Source organism: Thamnophis sirtalis, unplaced genomic scaffold (assembly GCF_051295495.1).
Source record: "Thamnophis sirtalis isolate CommonGarterSnake01/CBP01778 unplaced genomic scaffold, rThaSir2_p1.2 scaffold_3, whole genome shotgun sequence".
Taxonomy (NCBI): domain Eukaryota; kingdom Metazoa; phylum Chordata; class Lepidosauria; order Squamata; family Natricidae; genus Thamnophis; species Thamnophis sirtalis.
In genome coordinates this window covers 163,121,751-163,140,622 of record NW_028261383.1, presented here as the reverse complement: position 1 = coordinate 163,140,622, position 18,872 = coordinate 163,121,751, and the positions used below count along the sequence as shown (strand labels likewise).

At 44.4% G+C, this 18,872-nt stretch overlaps 1 protein-coding gene across 1 annotated transcript in view; it reads right to left on the bottom strand.

Moving 5' to 3' along the window:
* The window catches only part of OLFM2 (olfactomedin 2), a 256,989-nt gene extending 240,715 nt beyond the window's left edge, over positions 1-16,274 (bottom strand). Inside the window, exon 1 of the mRNA XM_087710661.1 lies at positions 16,185-16,274. Within this exon, the coding sequence (XP_087566787.1) occupies positions 16,185-16,232 (48 nt within the window). The 5' untranslated portion in view covers positions 16,233-16,274. The remainder of the gene's footprint in view (positions 1-16,184) is intronic.
* Between the last annotated feature and the right edge of the window lie 2,598 nt (positions 16,275-18,872).

Here is an 18,872-nt window from a genome sequence, read left to right as displayed (position 1 = left end):
AGATCACATCTAATCTGTTGATTAGCTAAGGGCAGCCCATAAGAAATCTCCTTTGCATTGCTTTGCCCACCAACTTCTTGTTGTTTGTGCTAAGCAGAGAAGCCCATGAATCAAGTTCGTGGCAATAGGGACCTTGGCAATGCAGCTGGCAAGATTGCCATTTGATCTCTGTTTATCGCTGGGGGAAATAAATAGAGATATTGTTGAAACATTAAACTTTGAACCTAAGCGTGTGCAATACCCAAAGGCATTTTCTTTTATTTAGAATTCAGTTTGCAGTTACAAAACACAAGGTATCCATAAGCCTATTCAGTCTTATCCATTTCTAAATGAGGAGCCATTCTTTCAGTATGGTTTACAGCACACTTCAGTTTTGATTTTTTTTTTTAATTTTTCAACAGTTACATTTAGCTCAGAGTCATACTGCATCCCTGCTCTAGGATCTTAAGGTTGTATTCTGAGACTTTCTTTCTGGTGTGTTTTTTTGCGCAGTGGCAAAAATGAAGATGTTTGGAATAAAGGACAGAACACCTGAATATATCTTGTTACAGAGTGAAGCAGCTGTATCTATGGCAAGAGAGAAGGGATACACCAAGTTGTGAGGATTAGGTCACTACGTCGGTCGTCTTGCTCAGGCCCTTAAGATATGGCTTCTTATATATATAAGGCAAGAAAATTATTACAGATCTTGTCTATGGAGATTCTCAGTCATCCGGATCATGGTTGTCCCAAAGATGTTTTTTCAAAAGGCAGCTGAGCTTTCTTTGTTCTTCCTTGAAGATGTTTTGCTTCTCATCCAAGAAGCTTCTTCAGTTCTGAAGAAGCTTCTTGGATGAGAAGTAAAACATCTTCAAGGAAAAACAAAGAAAGTCCAGTTGCCTTTTGAAAAAGCATCTTTGGGATATTACAAATCTTGGAAGAGAGTAAGGAAAATATAATGTTCAAAATATACTTCCATCCATGTCTACAGCACAGTTCTGCCTTATGAATGCCACGTTTCTTTTAAAAACGAAGCTTCTAGTCTTCATGGTTTTATTATTTTTTAAAGAACCTGCTACTACCAGCCAGCAGAACAGTTCTGTGAGCTGCAAGCTGTGCTAATTGCACCCATAAAAATAATAAATAAGGCAACTAAAACAGCCAACTAAGAAATCTCAGGGAAGCCCCCTGAATGATTCAGTAAGGATTGAGCCACTTCTATGTTTAGAGGCCTTTAATCAAATCAATATTTAAAAAGATGGCATATTTGAATAAAATGCAACACCACACAACCACCCCTGCCCCAATGAAGCATAACTTGAGGAGGAGGAGGAGGAGGAGGAGGAGGAGGAGGAGGAGGAGGAGGAGGAGGAGGAGGAGGAGGAGGAGGAGGAGAAGGAGAAGACAGAAGAAGAAGACAGAAGAAGAAGAAGAAGGAGAAGAAGAAGGAGAAGGAGAAGGAGAAGGAGAAGGAGAAGGAGAAGGAGGAGGAGGAGGAGAAGGAGAAGGAGAAGAAGGAGAAGGAGAAGAAGAAGAAGAAGAAGACAGAAGAAGAAGAAGACAGAAGAAGAAGAAGACAGAAGAAGAAGAAGACAGAAGTTGCACAATTATCTATACTTGAAGCTACTTGAGCTGGAGATTCAAGCCCAATTGTTTTTCCTCAGTCTCCTTTAAATTGGCCTTAGGTCCCGATACTGTCTTGGCATGACAGTATTTGTATTCCAGGCTCTTCCTTAAAAGCTGCCAGCAAATGTTTATGTCATCAAGCAATCTTCCCCAATCTGGATGCCCTCTAAAGGGGGTATAATTCAATTCCTCTGATTTCCATGTCAGCTAGACATTATGGGAGCTGTAGTGTTGCACATCTCCTAGAAATAACACCTCTTTGATTTTTGACAACTGGTTTTCACGAAAGGAAAAAGGCCAGTGAAGAGGCCGTACTTAGTCCTCACCAGCAAAGCTGAATTCCTCTGACAGAATGCCGGGCAGAATCACAGAAACAGAATTCTAATCCCCTGCCCTGCTCCCCCACCCTAGACAGTGGCTTTATACCATGCTTCAGCACAACTTAAAACCCACAGCCTTTAAGGGGCCACGCTTATCACAGGAGGTAGGGCCAAAAATGAAGAATTTTATTTATTTATGAGCTTCATCTTCTGTATTGCCTCAGTCCACGTACTCTAGGACAGGGGGTGTCAAACTTGATTTCACTGAGAACCACATCAGGGTTGTGTTTGACTTCTGGGGGCTGAGCAGAGGTGGGTTCCTACCAGTTCGCACCTATTTGGTAGAACCGGTTTGTGAAATCTACCGAACCGGTTAGAAGAGGTTCCACCAGTGGACCCGGAAAGCAGGCCACACCTACAGAAGAGGTTCCAAAATTTTTTGAAACCCACCACTGGTCCTTGGATATGATTATTCTACACTATCATGCTCATATTTATAAAACTCAGTGCCTCTGTGAAAGGTAAGGATGACTACTGCGTTTGTGGTGCAATCAGAACATTGCGTGTGTTGAAGTTGTTTTAACGCAAACCGAAGATGCCTTTTAAAAAACAAGTTTACATCCTATTCTTATGCATGCCAGTGCTGTGTGTGAAGTAATTTAAGGTGGTTCTGACAATTGCCGTCGGCATCTTCATATCCGGTCACATGGGCGGCAAGCCACTCTCGCAAAGGAGGCCACACCCACAGAGTAGGTTCGAACAATTTTTGAAACCCACCACTGGGGCTGAGGTGAGTGTGGCCAGATCGATGTTACTTGTGTCGGGAGCACATGTGCTGGCCAGAGTGCTCTGTCAGCGAAAATGGACTCCCAAGTTCCGTTTTCAGCTGTGATGGCTTCCTCCAACCCTTTGCCAGTGTAAACATGGCCCTTGTGAGCTCCCTTTTCACTGGCAGAGGCACTGTGGGGCAGTATTTTGCTGTTTCCAGGGTGGTCCCATGGGCCATATCTAAGCACCATGCAGGCCGGATCTGGCCCCCGGGCCTTGAGTTTAACACCCCTGCTCTAGGCCATGTAACACAATTATACAGGAATAATAAATAATGCAAACATTATTTTGGCACTCGAAACCTTGCAATTGATATCCAAGCGTCCTCCGGAAAAGCCAGAAATTTCACCCCCTTCGGGAAATGAGCAGACTGTTTTGGAAGCGGGGAGCACCTCAGAGAGTGGGCCCCACCAACAGACTCCATCTCAATTTTAGGTAAACTTAAATTTAATGAAATTCAAATTAATTAGATACAATGACTATTATTACTCACCATAATAAATGTCTTCGCCTTTAAATTACTGCTTCGTGGCAACTTTGGAAAAGTGCCAGCCAGCTACCCCATTGAAGGCTGAATGGAGGTTTATGCTGCCCTGGGGGCTATATAAAAAAAATTAGGTCTTGATGCATCTAGCAGACTGCTGTCAATGCATGATTTGGAAGGTGATAGGAAAATCAATTCTATGCATAGGGTTGTTTTTTAAGAGGATGGCAGCTACATTTTCTCCAGAAAAAATTAATACTTTGCCATTACAAATGATGCCATATAAACCACTTGGCATAATTATTCTGCATAATACTATTCAGGGTACAGTCAGAGAGGGAAAAGATTGCGGACTAGAAGACTTTGCTCTGCTTCCACGCAGTTACTGAAACTTTCACAAAACAATTATCTTGACATGTGCTGGGCACATTTGATCCACACATATTTTCAAGGAAGAACAAAGCTGCATGCCACCGTTCTGTAGAAGCATAGAAAGGTGCTAAATGCTGGTCCTAGGCCCCTCACTATTTTTCTCTTTATCTTCATTGGCATGGAAAGAATGTTCTTGTCCCCTTGGATAAAGATAGGGGTAAGGATAAACGCACATGATAGAATTTCAGTGTGGCCAGCAAAGAGGTTCAATATTTCTTTCCCTAAGGGGAGAAGGCAGGAAGCATTTTTTTTTTACTCAACTGCTATATGGTAAGGATAAATCAAAGAATACACAATGGCCCCCTAAAATGAACAATGGGGTCGATGACACCTTAAGACGGCAGAAAGATCAGATCCTGGAGGAATTTAAAACCTGCTGCTATGAACCTAACAGAGTAGAATAGAGATATTTCCCCCACCATTATTTCTTGGCAGAGGAAGGGGAAAATGATGCCTGCACTGGGACCAGGATAAAGTCCCTCCTTTCTTAGAAGCCTGCCAAGAAGATTCATGTATCCTCCTTTTGAGCTTCCCAACACAGAAGCTCCTGTTCCAAGGGAAACTGGTGATTTGTTTTCCTAAAGATTGTAGCATTCTGTTGTTTTTCCTTTCAAAATGCACACAGACCTGAAACACATATCAGGATTTATTTATTTATTTTTTAGAAAATCTTGGAGAGAGGGAAGGAAGGAGGGAGGGGGGAGGGAGGGAGGGAGGGAGAGGGAGAGAGAGAGAGAGAGAGAGAGAGAGAGGGAGAGAGAGATATATGATTTTCTTAGAAAAATAGCTCATTGCCTCATTTGGGGCCTCTGAATAAGGCCCATCGACAGGAACAGATTCAGGACTGACAGAAGGAAATATTTCTTCACAGAGCACAGAGTTAAATTGTGGGATTTTCTGCCAGCAATTGTTAAATCAATAATAGCAATAATAATAGCAATAGCAATATAGCAATAAATCAGCAGCCAACTTGGATGATTTTCAATAGGTCTGGGCAGATTCATGGTGGATCAGGCTATTAGTGGCTAATAATATGGTTATACCTTCTCTTGAATCATGGGTGGCATGCCTTAAAGTATCGGTTGCCAGCTAGCAACAATGGAAGGAGGGAAGGGTATCACTCTTCAGGCTTACAAGCTTCCCACATGGATCCTATTGGCTACTGCATAACATCAAATGCTGGAATAGATAGGCATATATAGCTCTACATTGAAAAAAATTCACTGAACATTTTCGGTTGCTGGCAGATTGAGATTTTTCAATTATTTTCTTTCCCAATCTTACTGCTTATTGCCATAACACTCTTCCTTGCTGCTAATGGATGCTTTGAATATAACTTTCCCCAGACTTTCCCACAGCCAACCTGTTACCCTTTCATGAAGTAATCTGCCGGAGCCAGAGGGAGATAATAACCCAAGTGACACCCTTCAGCCTCTCCGTATCAGCATCAAGCAAAATGCAGAAGTTTTTTTGTTGTTGTTCAGATCCTGATCTGAATGCAGACTTGTTCCCTTTGAAACTGAAAGGGTTTGTGGAGAGAACAGAGATAAAGGCCACCACTGGATTCAAACAGGTGAAATGACGATTTTTACAAATTCTCCAAGAACCACCCAACCACTCACCCCCAACACTCAATTTTGGAATATCTTTTGATTCTCACTCCCTCAGTGGACACAAGAAGCTACAGAACACTGGACTTTTTAAAGAAGAGATTGGATAATCATTTGTCTGAAGTGGTGTAGGGTGTCCTGCCTAAGCAGGGGGTTGGACTAGAAGACCTCCAAGATCCCTTCCAACTCTGTTATTCTATTCTATTCCATTCTATTCCATTGTTAGCGGAATGAGCCAATATACAGTGTGGGGTCTGATATTTTCATTTGCTACAATTCCATTCAGCATTATAGACATCCCTTGATTTACAACCACAACTGAACCCAAAATCTCTGTTGTTAAGTGAGACATTTGTTAAGGGAGTTTTGTCCCATTTTACGACTTCTCTTGCTATGGTTGTTAAGTGAATCACTGCAGTAGTTACATCAGTAACATGATTTTGTTCAGTGAATCTGGCTTCTGCGTTGACTTTGTTTGTCAGAAGGTTGCCAAAGGGGAATCATGTGACGCTGGGACACAGCAATGGTTATCAATGTGAGTCAGTTGCCAAGCCTCTGAATTTTGATCAAATGATCATGGGAAAGCTGCAAAGATTGTAACTGCGAAAAACGGTTCTTAAGTCACATTTTTCAGTGCCGTTGTAACTTTGAATGGTCACTAAATAAACTGTTGTAAGTCTAGGTCTACCTGTACTCTGAATCCAGCTTCATAGCATAATCTTACAGTATCCAATGACTGTATTCACACATGGATTGGCAAATTAATTGCAATATAATGGCTCAATCTACATAGGTCAAGCTTGATTAGTCTTAATCTTGGTTAAGATTTGGGGGTAGGTACTGTAACTTCTATACAGAGTGTGAACCCATCCTGTTTGATTCATTAATGGATCATGGAATTGCATATCATGGAAATCCAAGAAATGATGGAATTAATTAGCCAGGCTAAGCATCTGGTGTGACCATAAATACATCAGTGGTAAGGTGTGGAATTTTGGCAGCTAGCTTTTCCACCTGAGCCGTGAAGAGAAGACTTCTGCACCCCACTTAATGGGAACTGAATACTTTTCCGTTAACGTCTGCTAGCATCATTTTCTTGTTGGTCCAGGTCCTGAAGATCAGCTTGCTATCTTGAGTTAGACACATCCGGATTGCATTCTACCACTCAGGAGGACAAGTATATCACATTATTTTTCTTTAAAGAAGGAAGGCGATTCTAATAAAAAAAGATTTGGCTGCTAGGACACAGAAGTAGTAAATGTAATTGTTTGTGGGCTCCTTCCTTTTATAACTGTGTTACTGCTGAACCTCTGAAAAAGGACTTTCTCTGTCTCGAGTGTTCCTCCTTTTTCTCCTTCCTTCTGTCCATCAGCATTCTTTTCTCTGACTGTTTTCCTTTCTCTTGGGTTCTTTACATTGTTATGGGTTCTATAATTGTTTAGCAGGACAGAAAAAGGCAGGGCCTCTGTTCAGCTTCAACTAGTGGCAATAGTGCCTTTATTCAAACAGCGTGGGGCAAAAGAGGAAAGGATTGTAGAAAAAGCCCATCTATGCCAGAAGGCCGGATCTGTTCTGTTCTAACAATTCTTGCTTCCACCTCCTCAATGGAATGAGATCAACAGAGAAGTTAATTCAAGCTAACATAGATGCTGAAGATACATCAGAGTCCAATAAAGCCACATCTATCGCTGTTGTCAACAAGAATTTCATCTCCCTTTTTTGGACTTTGTTACTTTCAAAGCTATGTGACAACAATCAGATGAAAACAGGGATACTGCTGTTCTACCAGCTGTCCTACTCTCTAGCAGAACCCTTGGCTCAGTGAAAACCCAAAAGATCTTTGGGGACTTTAATCTTCACACTGAAGCCCCTTTGACTTGACCAGCTTATGATGTCATGATATTAATGACATCATAGTCTGACCAGTTTATTTCAAAATCTACTCAAGGGAGATAAGTCATGCTTAATTCTGATTATTATTTTTTTGTTCTAGAAGAGATTCTGAAAATGTTCGTCGTATCATGAATGAAATACTGGATAGACTTGCCATAAATGAACTGCATAAATGAAGTACTGCAGGCTGTGCCAACCTAAGGTAAAGATTCCTTTCTCACATATCAGAGGTGGGTTCCTATCGGTTTGGATTGGTACAGCCGAACTGATAATGGTTTGCTGGACCGGGTCACTGGAACTGGCAGCGATCCAGGCCTGCCATGCCACCGAACCGGTTCTCCAGTCTACATGGCATGTTTTTTTTCATTTTTAAACGTTCTGCGCATGTGCAGACCTATTTTTAGGCAACTGTGCATGCATGTGGAGTGAGCATCTGGTGTGCAGTGGGCATCTAGCACATGCACGCAAAATTGAACGGACACCGAACCAGCAGTAATGCTGGCAGTAACCCACCCCTGGCACATATATGCTAGTTGTTCCCAACTCTAGGGGGACAATGCTCATCTTTGTTTCAAAGCCGAAGAGCCAGTGCTGTCCAAAGACGTCTCCGTGGTCATGTGGCCGGCTGGCACGGAAAAAAATCCTGTTTCACTCCTTGGGAATGGTCCTGCAAGTTTCCATCTGATCATCTGCATTTAACTGCATATGAATAAGGAGATGGATCATGCACGTATGGAACTAATTACCATTAGTACACCAATATCACTAAGCCTTAGATCTACTGTTCAAGAACCTCTGTATACTCCTGGGTTGTAAAGAGCTGCATGTGGGTGTCTATGGAGATTCTCAATCACACAGGTGATAGTTGTCCTAAAGGTGCTTTTTCAAGAAGCAACTGGACTTTCTTGTTGTTGTTTTGTTTTAAGATGTTTCACTTCTCACCCAAGAAGCTTCTTCAGCTCTGACTGGATGATGGGGAATGGAAGGATTTATACTCCTTGTAGACAGCTGGTCATTTTCATTCTTTTAGAGGATCGTTGAAGCGCTTGGTGGTTTATCTGTTTCATCAGGGTCATCTAACTGGTGGAAATGAGTAGTAGAGCCTTCTTGGAACTGTTGAAAGGACTATGTTGTAGACTGGAGATAGATGATGTTGTATCCCTCCCCCTCTGTTGAGAGAGGGCTGTTCAGTTTTGACCTAGATGGCCTCTTTGACCCCTCGTTCAAACCAGCAGTCCTCTCTGTCCAAAATGTGGGCTTTGGGGTCTTCAAAAGAGTGGCCTTTGCCTTTAAAATGCAGATGGATTTCTGAAACTTGTCCTGATGGGTTTGTTCTCCTATGTTGTACCATGCTTTTATGAAGCGGTTGATTTGTTTCACCAATGTACAAATGTCTGCAAGGAGTATAAATCCTTCCATTCCCCACCATCCAGTCAGAGCTGAAGAAGCTTCTTGGATGAGAAGCAAAACATCTTCAAAAAAAACCCAAGGAAGTCCAGTTGCCTCCTGTAAAAGAACCCTTGGGACAACTGCATGTGGAAGAACCAGCAGATGCTGAGACTAAAAAAGTTGAAGCTGCTCCTGTTCCAGAAGACGGACCTGAGTGTGCAGAAAATATCCCTGTCCTGGATAAACTTTGCACTTCCCTTAAAGGCTAGATTCACAACCTGGGGTTTTTCTGGATCCAGGATTGATAGTGGATAGCCACATTACATAAGTGACAAGAAGATTTCTATTATCTTTGGTTGATCATCCTTTTTCTATTCCTGGAGTAGCGGAATCTGACATTAGAGATGCATGCAACCGTTGCCACAAATTAGATTCCAGCAATTACTGTAATTGTTTATGGGACGACTCTTGAAGATGGCCTAGGAATTGCAATTGGCTTAGAACATAGCTGCAAGTCTCTCCCATTCATAAGCCAAGGACTAGATAAATAGATGTGAGCCACTGAGAGATATTGAGAAATGTCCAATAGCACCTCTGGGCTATCAATAAAGAGGAGAGAAATAAATGGTCCTTTGCTTGTATCTAAGTGTTATACAGTGGTAGGTTCCGGATTCTGTTCCAACCGGCCCCGGCGTCACCCACATGGACGTGACCAGCGCGCACACACACGCATGCATCGTAGCTGCAAACGATGCTTCTGCAAGCCTCTGCAATGCTCCAGCTGCTCGGCAGAGCACCGTGCAGGCGCTGTATGTGCCATGTGTGTGCGCGGACGTGCTGAAAGCTTTAAAATGCGGTAAGGAGCTTGGGCGGGCGGGTGGGCCCTCCAGAGCACCATACCGGAACGGTACAGGTACAGGGGTGTACCGTCTGCAACCCACCACTGGTGTTATAGGAGAGAAAGGTGTTAAAGCACAATCCACCAATCTTTTAATGGTGTGTGTGTGTGTGTGTGTGTGTGTGTGTGTGTGTGTGTGTGTTTATGCTGGTCTTGTTGTATTCGGTGTATTCGGGTCATTTCCCGTGTAAGATTGATTTGGTGAGGTCTCACTCGCCATCTTCAGGCTGGAGTTTTCGGGTTAAAGCGTGGCCGGAGCTGCCGTCTTTCTATAAATCTTGGTGGGGGTATGTGGAGTGCTGGCTTTGTTTCAGTAAGTGGATTGATTGGCTGTGTGGCTGTATCAAGATTGGTAGATTGGTGCTGATTGGTGCTGGCTGTGTGTCCGTTGTTGTTTTATGTTGTAACGGCTGGTGGGTGGGTGGGGCTCATTTGTTGACTAGAGCTGGTTTCCAGATGTCTGGCAGGCGGGAGGCATCGTCACGTTTATTTATGTTGTGGGGGTGTTTCTCTATTTCGATAGCTTCCATAATTATGCTCTTGTTGAAATGTTCAGTTTTGGGGATTAACCTGGTTCCTTCAAAATTAATTTCATGTCCTGTAGCTTTAAGGTGCTGGAAAAGGGATGAAGTTTTTTCTTTTTTTCTGACTGCGTTCTTGTGTTCTGCAATGCGTGCATTTATTCTCTTGTTCGTTTGTCGTTGCAGGGCAGATTTTGCCCTGTAAAATCCCTTACATCAAAGGCGCCACAGATAAAATCAGCAAAATTCTCCACAAAGACAATATCAAGACAGCCTTCAACACTGACCAAGGAATTGCCAACATCTTAAGAAACCCCAAAGACAAAATCCAGCTAGAAAACCAAGGAGTTCTATGAAATACCATGCAAAATTTGCCACCCATGTTGACCTTGTTGCTTATATATATGTGTACCACTCCATTATTCTGTTGGTGGCAAATCCTGATCTTACTATTTTTAATGTAAAGAACATCCTGGAAAGGAATCAATGGGTTTGTCATTTTCTTTTCTTCTACTAAATATCAACTGCTGACGTGAAAGAGCCTTTCAACAGGGTTGGGCACATATAGGGGATGCCTGAAATGACATGACCACCCATCCATCAAGTTATCTAATGCAGTGTTTCTCAACCTTGGCAACTTGAAGATGTCTGGACTTCAACTCCCAGAATTCCCCAGCCAGCATTCGCTGGCTGGGGAATTCTGGGAGTTGAAGTCCGGACATCTTCAAGTTGCCAAGGTTGAGAAACACTGATCTAATGGGCTCCTGATGTTCCATGTCTGTGCCCTGTCAGTTGGACTATTTATGAAGGGTTTCTTTTTTTTTCCTAAAAAAAAAAGCATCCTACCTGTTTTACAATGTGGATTTGGTACTCTTCTGAAAGAATGCTAAGCCTGAATAAAAAAATATAGCTTGGCTGAAAGGTTACAGGTACAAAGGAGGGATGTCATGAAGTAGAAGGAGGAAGTTGAGAAGCAGTCGGCATCACTCTTGACTAACGCTAAAAGGAATGGCAAGCCTGGCAGAGAGTGGCCATCGCTAGCAGCACGCAGAAGCAGGCTACAGAGAAAGCTGCCCCACAACCAAAGTAATAAAATAATAATAAAAAGCAGCAGAGGATAGAAGCAGCAGAGAGTCTGTAATGCATTTATTGGTATAACAAAACCAGCAACACACACCTGGCAGAACCCAACGTTCATTCCCAGTTTAAATCAACTTCATTTTTTTCAATGTAAGTCTAACACGCTTTCAAAGGAGCATGAAACCTGAGTATATTCAGAAAGCACCGAGCAGGCATTATACTGATAGATACCTCTAAAGAAGCCAGGTGTTTAGTCTCTCTGGCAATGTAAGCCAACATGGGCACCAAGAGCAATTGCCCACTGATCAAATGAGAAGATGCATCAGCCTAAAGTACCCAATAAAATCTGTGTTGATCCCACCCCTGGCTGGGTTGTTATCCACGTAATCCGTGACAGGTGTTAGGCTGAGAAAAGCAGTAGAGAGAGCAAAGAGAAAAATGCTACAGGTAGTCCTCGACGTATAACCACAATTGAGCCCAACATTTCTGTTGTTATGTGAAGCATTTGTTAAGTGAGTTTTGCCCTACTTTGTGACCTTTCTTGCCCCTGTCGTTAAGTGAATCACTGCAATTGGTAAGTTCGTAACTTGGATGTTCATCAGAAGGTCACAAAAGATGGATCACGTGACCTTGGGACCCAGCAACGGTCATAAATGTGAGTCAGTTGCCAAGCCTCTGAATTTTGATCGCATGATCACAGGGATGCTGCAAAGGTTGTGACTGTGAAAATTGGTCATGTCACATTTTTCAGTGCCGTTGTTAATTTTGAACGGTCACTAAATGAATGACATAAGTCAAGGACTACCTTTATTTAAAATCAAAACTACTAAAGATAATTAAACCATCTCAATAGCGGTCTGGTACTTAAATGAAGGCAACATCTTGAGGACCTGCCATCTAAATATGGATAAGGGGGCATATTTGGGCCATGGCAAAGGTGCTCGGGAAATTAGCCCTTAGTCAGTGAGTAGTCTCCATATAAGACCGTCATGGCGAACCTATGGCATGAGTGTCACAGGTGGCATATGGAGCCATATTTGCCAGCATGGCAGCCCTCAGCTGATTTTTTTGGCCTTCCAGAGAGCCAGGGGGGGGGCTGTTTTCGCCCTTCCCAGTCTTCATGAAAGCCTCCGGAGCCTGGGGAGGGCGAACCCACCCCCCACCCGCATGCAGGGGCCTCTTGCGCATGTGCAGGTGGAGGGGGTTGCTAACGTATGTGCAGTTGGGGGACATGTGTACGTGCATGATGGCGCGTCCACACACAGTTTTGGCACACCTTTAGAAAAAGGTTAGCTATCTTTACTCCTCAGTTATTCTTACTAGGTATATGTACTGATTTTACAGTGGTAGAGACTAACTTGATTCTGCACCTAATAACGGCAGCAAGACTGTTGGTGGCGCAATACTGGAAGAAGGAAGACTTGCCTACAACTCAAGAATGGACACTGAAAGTTACAAACTTAGCCGAGATGGCTAAAATATCGGCATATATTAAAGATCACTCAAATGAGAGATATAAATGAGACTGGAAAAAATGGATTGACTATATACAAAATAAATACGGGACCAAGAAATTCCAGTTAGCCTATGCTTAAGATCAGAAATGATTTAAATTGTTTAAAGTTAGTTCAGCAAGAAGAAGCTAAGGTCAATGTAGAATGTCATTAATTTCTTTATTTCTTTTTTTTCAATAGATTTTAGACTGTGTTTGTTAAAAATCCATACCGTGTACGGGTTCTGGGAAGTCAGGGGGGGGGAGGAGGAGGGGGTTGGGGGGGAGGGGGGAGGGAGGGGTATATATTAGGCTAGACAAGAATTTGGTGGTAAACTAGAATTATTTTGACACACAAAAAATTGTACTTCGATGTCTTACTGATTGAGGAATGATGAAATGTTTATTTTAAAAGAAATAAAACTTTTGAACCAGAAAAAGGTTAGCTATCACTGATATAGGCAATCTTTTGCCTGTTTTAATCCTAACTGCATTGACTTTATATACTTATACCGATCCCAGTGATAAAACAGCATTCTGTGCATCTGCTAGATGCTTCTGATGAAGAAAATGCCAATACCTGAAAGTGTATGCAATAACAAATGTGCTCATCTGTAAATTGCTATAAAACTATTATTTTGCTGCAGAAAATGAACTTGGAACTGAATTCATGATGCCCCATATTTTGACCAATTTTTAAAAAGAGCCCGATTTTTAAAAGCTGTGTTCCTAAGTAAGACCAAGAGAAAGGAAGAATCTGATGGCCTCCGTATGGAGCTGGACTCCGGCTCCCATCCAACAGAGATAGGCTGGTTAAGGATTGGGTGCATTTGGAGCCTATCAGGTCTCTCAACTTGAAGGATAAATCAGAACTTGATGCTGCCTTTTAACTAGTGATTTGTTCTTACCCATTTTTCAGTTGTCTGCTTTTAATGGATGGCCCAAAATTTAATAGATTCCCACACGGACTCTTTTCCAAGCCTGGATTCTGTCAAGTTCAAAGCATGCAGAGTAAGGAAAGAATACCTTCCCAACCCTGCTGACATGGATGATTTGAGTCGGGGTTCATCATAGCTGACTCTCTAGATAAAAGAGTAATAAAATGCCTCCGAACATCTGCAAGGAGGTTCCCTCCATTGTGGTAGAATAATGCACAGACAGCTTCTTTGCAAGTAGAAATACATGGCACAGCAGAAAAGCCAGAAATGGCATCATTTTAATAGGAATTCAAAGTCCCAAATCAAAATGTAAACAAATTCTTTCTCCCACACATTCAACAGACACATTCTAACAGAAGGCTTCATTCTCATCACAGCATATGTTCAAGTAGAACGCTAGCCTGCACAGTTTTGAGTTCACTGGCAACATTTGGATTCCTTTGGAGCTGTGAGCTTGATTTAGTGGGACTTTCCACCCCTGAGGAATACTTTCTCAAGTGACTTGTTTGCCAAGAGAAATCTGAAAAAATGAGTATCATCCAACAGAGCAACCCAAAAAGGAAAAACACTCCATGAGCAAGCGTTGGCTATTCGGACTTCATTCAAACTTTCACAAAGGGTCCTACCAGGGGTGAAATCAACTTACCTTTGCTACCAGTTTGCAAATGTGAGCATACATGCCACATTCCCCACATGCACAGAGCATAGAAAACGGGACGTGATGACATCCAGGTAGGTGGACGGAGCCTCCTGCTGCTGCAGCCACTACTGGTTCACCCAACCTGATAGAACTGGCTGCATTTCACCACTAGGCCAGTTGTGTCTCCCCATAGGATCATTCTTATGGTATAAGGCAGGGATATCAAACTCAAGGCCCAGGGACTGGATCTCACCCATGGGTGCTTAGATATGACCTGTGGGGTTGCCCTGGAAACAGGAAAGGACCAGCCCACAGTGCTTATTCCAGTGAAAACTGAGCTCAGGAGGTCCATGGGTGGCCTTCCCGAGCTCGGTTTTCACTGGCAAAGGGTTGCAGGAAGCCGTTGCAGCTAAAAATGGAGCTCTGGATTCCGTTTTCACTAGCAGAGTGCTTGGGCCATCACAGGCGCCCCCAACACAAGTGATATTGAGCTGGTCATGCCCACTCTGGCCACACACACACACACACACACACAAAATCAAACACAACCCTTAATGAAATAAAGTTTGACGCCGCTGGTATAAGGTGTTAAAAGGAAGGGAGAGATCTCAGGCTCAGAAGATCTACTTGGCTCTTGCTGCTATTATTTTGCTTGAAAACCCAAGTCCATCAGCAGGTTCGCCATTGAATCAACTTGCAGTGGGGAGGATGTAGACTAAATCTTTGTGTTTAGGTCATTGAATGCCTAGCCGTTCCACATACAATTCCACTCCTGGTTTTGCTCCCAAGATCCCAACAAGACACCTTTTACTTTTTCCTGCAAAAGTGGTAATGGAAATGGAGCATTGTTTTTGCAACTGTACCAGTAGATGTCTACCTACTTCTTGAAGAGAAGCATTGGGATGACTGTGAGTTAAGGTATCAAGAAACTGATAAAATCAACTTGGATCCTTCTTGGGAGAACAAAACCTGTGCACCTTCTCATTGGAAAGGGTGACCAGCTGCCCTCCTGCAGGGAAGGAGCCGATCTGCTGCTCCAGAATAAGGATTACACTACAATAAGATGCGAAACAATTCTAGAATCAGCAAAATAGAAACTCCCATTTTAAATGCCCGTTTTAAGCAGACACAGTCAAAAATAACTTTTTCAGCTACTCTTCAAAATTTTTACATGTGGATCCCACTACCCTAAGTTTCTTTCAAACATCTTCGTCTGTCTGTTTTCCATGTTGTAAAATATGAAGAACAAAGATTAAAAAAGAAGAAATAGAAAGGGAGACAGCACTTTTTTTTAAAAAAGAAAGAAACATACAATTATGCCTTCCATCCCTCTTTGTAGCTTAAACTTTATTTTGGAAACAGAAGGGATGGGAGGGGGGAGATCTTGGAAGCACAGACTGGATTCCTGCATAAACGGGAAGTGTTGGTAATAGAAAGGGGGGAAAAACTTGAGGCCTCTTGATAGAAATGCAGCTGGGGAGAGCGATGCTGCTGAGCCGGTTTGTGTGAAACATTATAGGTAAAAAGAAAAAGAAAAGAAAGTTTTAGATTTTCCATTTATAATACTCTGTCCTTCAAAGGTGGGGAAAAATCATTTTTAAATAGAATAAAGCCAACCCTATACTAGGGACTGGACTGCGGTCAAGCTGGAGTCAGGGTTTATAAGAAGAGGAAAGTAGTAGTACCGAGCATTTAAAGGCATAAAAGTGGGCGGGAATCCAGGGAATAGATTTGGGGAGGGGGGGATGTGGGCGACGACAAACCTCAACTTAAACCCCTGATTAATGTGGCGGAGTCGCCGTAGAAGACCATTAACGCTGTTTACGTGTCCAAATCCAAACTCCGCCCCGTGGTCCCTCTCTGGCTCGCTTTCCCAATAAAGAACACGGGGGAGGGTGGGGGTCGGAGTAGTTTGACCCCGTTCCTTGGCCGGGAATAAGATCCCAACTCTTCCACCGACGGGGCGGCTGAACTCGCCCGCCGACCCATTTCCTGCGCCCTCCCTTCCCTCCCTCCCCAAACCGGAGCCCCCTGCGGTGGGGAAACGCGCTTACCTGAGCCGCCCGGGAGACCGCGACCATCAGCAGGAGGATCAAGCGCATCGTGCAGGCGCTCAGCCCAGCCCAGCCCAGCCGCGGGCGGGCTCCAGCCAGCCGGCTCCCCCCGCCCACTCGCCCGGCTCAGGGGCTCCTCCGCATCCCCGCGCCAAGCAGGATGAGGCGCCGCTGCCGCCAGGCTCCAGCGCGCCAGGGGCGAGAGGACGGAGCGAGCGACGGAGCGAGCGAGCCCTTGGCCTCTCCCTCTTTCCCTTCACCGGACGGGGCAAAGGCAAGGAAAGGCGGCGCCCCCCCGGCTGCTACTACTGCAGCGGCCACGGGGCGTAGAGTGAGGGGGGGGGGGAAACTGACGGACGGTGGGGGGGGGGAGGAAGGAAGATCCGGCCAAGGGCTGCTCCGCCTCGCGTTGGGCCAGCCAGGCAAGAGCGCCCGGTGCCCTCCACCGGCCCCAGAGCCACCTCTCCCTCCACCGGCACGGGAAGGAGTGTGGAGGACGGCAGGCAGGGTCCCACCTCTGTGGGGGGAAAGAAGGAGCCTCTCCTCTCATTGGCCCTCTCAAGCCCATCGCCTGCCAATACGGAGCGCCGGGGAGGCGGTGTGGGGAGGGGGGGAAGCCCCTTCCCCGGGCTACAACATTAGGGAGACACGCAGGGCTGGGGGAGTCTCACCTTAAGGAGATGGGAGGCGGGGGCGAGGGAGAATAAGGTGGAGGTGGGCGCTACATCCCCCCCTTTCATCCGGCGTCCTCTGAAACCCTGCGCGCCCCCCCCCTCTGGAGATTCCGTTAACGGCCGTTGAGAAACGACCACTTTTGGTGGACGTTAGCCAGGGGACCGTTCTCTCTGGCGCAGGGGAAAGCGTGAAAGAAGAAGGGGAGTGGAGAAAGGAGGGGTGTTGTTGCGAAGGGATTTCCAAAACGTTCAGCTTCACTCAGCCAGCCCCATCGAGGCTTCAGCTAAACCCCTTCGTGATTCCGATCCATATTCAGATCCACAAGCGGAGTAGAGACAAGAGAGGTGGGCACCCAGTCGGTCCTTCAGCCAAGCTTTTAGCTACCTGGGTTTGCACCACATCCTTCAGGGTAAGCGGGGTCGTTGTGTGTTGCATGGCAAATGTGAACTGGGAGTGCTAAAGAGCTCAAGAGGATTTTTCCCTTGCCCTGTTTTTGATCCACTTAGGACCACAATTGAGCCCAACATCTCTGTTGTTCAGTGAGACATTTGGCAATTGAGTTTTGCCCCATTTTACGACCCTTCATGCCATAGTTGCTAAGTGAATTGCTGCAGTTGATAAGTTAGTAACACAGATGTTAAGTGAAGTCGGCTTCCCCGTTGACTTTGCTGGTCAGATGGGCACAAAGGGGGGAATCACATAATCTTGGGACACAGCATTGATTGATTGATTGATTTTAATATATTTATATGCCGTCCTTTTCCCCCGAAGGGGACTCAGGGCGGCTTACAACGGTGATAAGTATGAGTCAGTTGCCAAGCATCTGAGTTTTGTTCGCGTGATCATGGGGATGTTACATAGGTCGTAAGTGTGAAAAACGGCCATGGGTCATTTTTTTCAGTGCTGTTCTGGCTTCAAACGGTCGTTAAATGAACTGTTATAAGTCGAGGACTACCTGTACTATTGTTGGTCTGTAAAGTTGGAATCCAAATGGGGTAGAAGTGGAGCATCTCCTGGATTTTCTTTTCTTTTCCTTTTCTGCAGATAATGATAGCAATAGCAATAGCAGTTAGACTTATATACCGCTTCACAGTGCTTTACAGCCCTCTCTAAGCAGTTTACAGAGTCAGCATATTGCCCCCACAGTCTGGGTCCTCATTTCACCCACCTCGGAAGGATGGAAGGCTGAGTCAACCTTGAGCCTGTGAGATTTGAACCGCCAAACTGCAGATAGCAGTCAGCTGGTGGCCTGCAGTATTGCACTCTAACCACTGCGCCACCTCGGCTCCACCTTTGCTTCCTTAGTTGAAATAAGGATACATTTTCCCCAGGAATACCATTCTTTTTTTTAACCTTTTTATCGAGTTCTTTTGCAAATTAGGAATATCAGACAGGTCCTCCCAATATGCTGAATTATAACTCTCTTCATCCTCAACTAGCCTATGTGTTGGCTGTGATGCCTAGGGATGATGTGCATTGTTTCTTAACATTTTGGGAAGGGGTGAAATTGGGAAAGCTAATCCATTTCTGCTAGTCTTACTAGGCCTAGTAGACCCACCTTCCAGGGATCCTAAGCCCCAGTTATGTTTCCTGAAAGCTGACTGGCCAGAATGATCAAACTAGTAGTTGGGCGAAACAACATCCCTCCTTTTCTCCATGGTTTTAAGCTCTGACTTGCCTGCTGACAAAGAAAGACAGAACCCAACATGGCAGGTCAAACTATGTGGGACAGAGATGGGACTCAGTCAAAGGGATTACTGGATATTCCTGCAAGGGGGGAGGTTGGGGTACAGGAGAAGCAAAGTGGAACCACTGTTGTTACTGTAATCTTCCAAAATGGGAAAAACAGGTGAAAAGGGTCCAGTCTTCAAAGTCCACAGCTTTGTCTCCATTGGAAAGTGAACAATATCTCCATTGGGAAGTGAACAAGACTTTGAGAATGGATGTTGTATCATTTGTCATCCCATGAATCACTTTAGGCCAGCAAGCAGAGGGAGCTAGAACAAGGTTGAT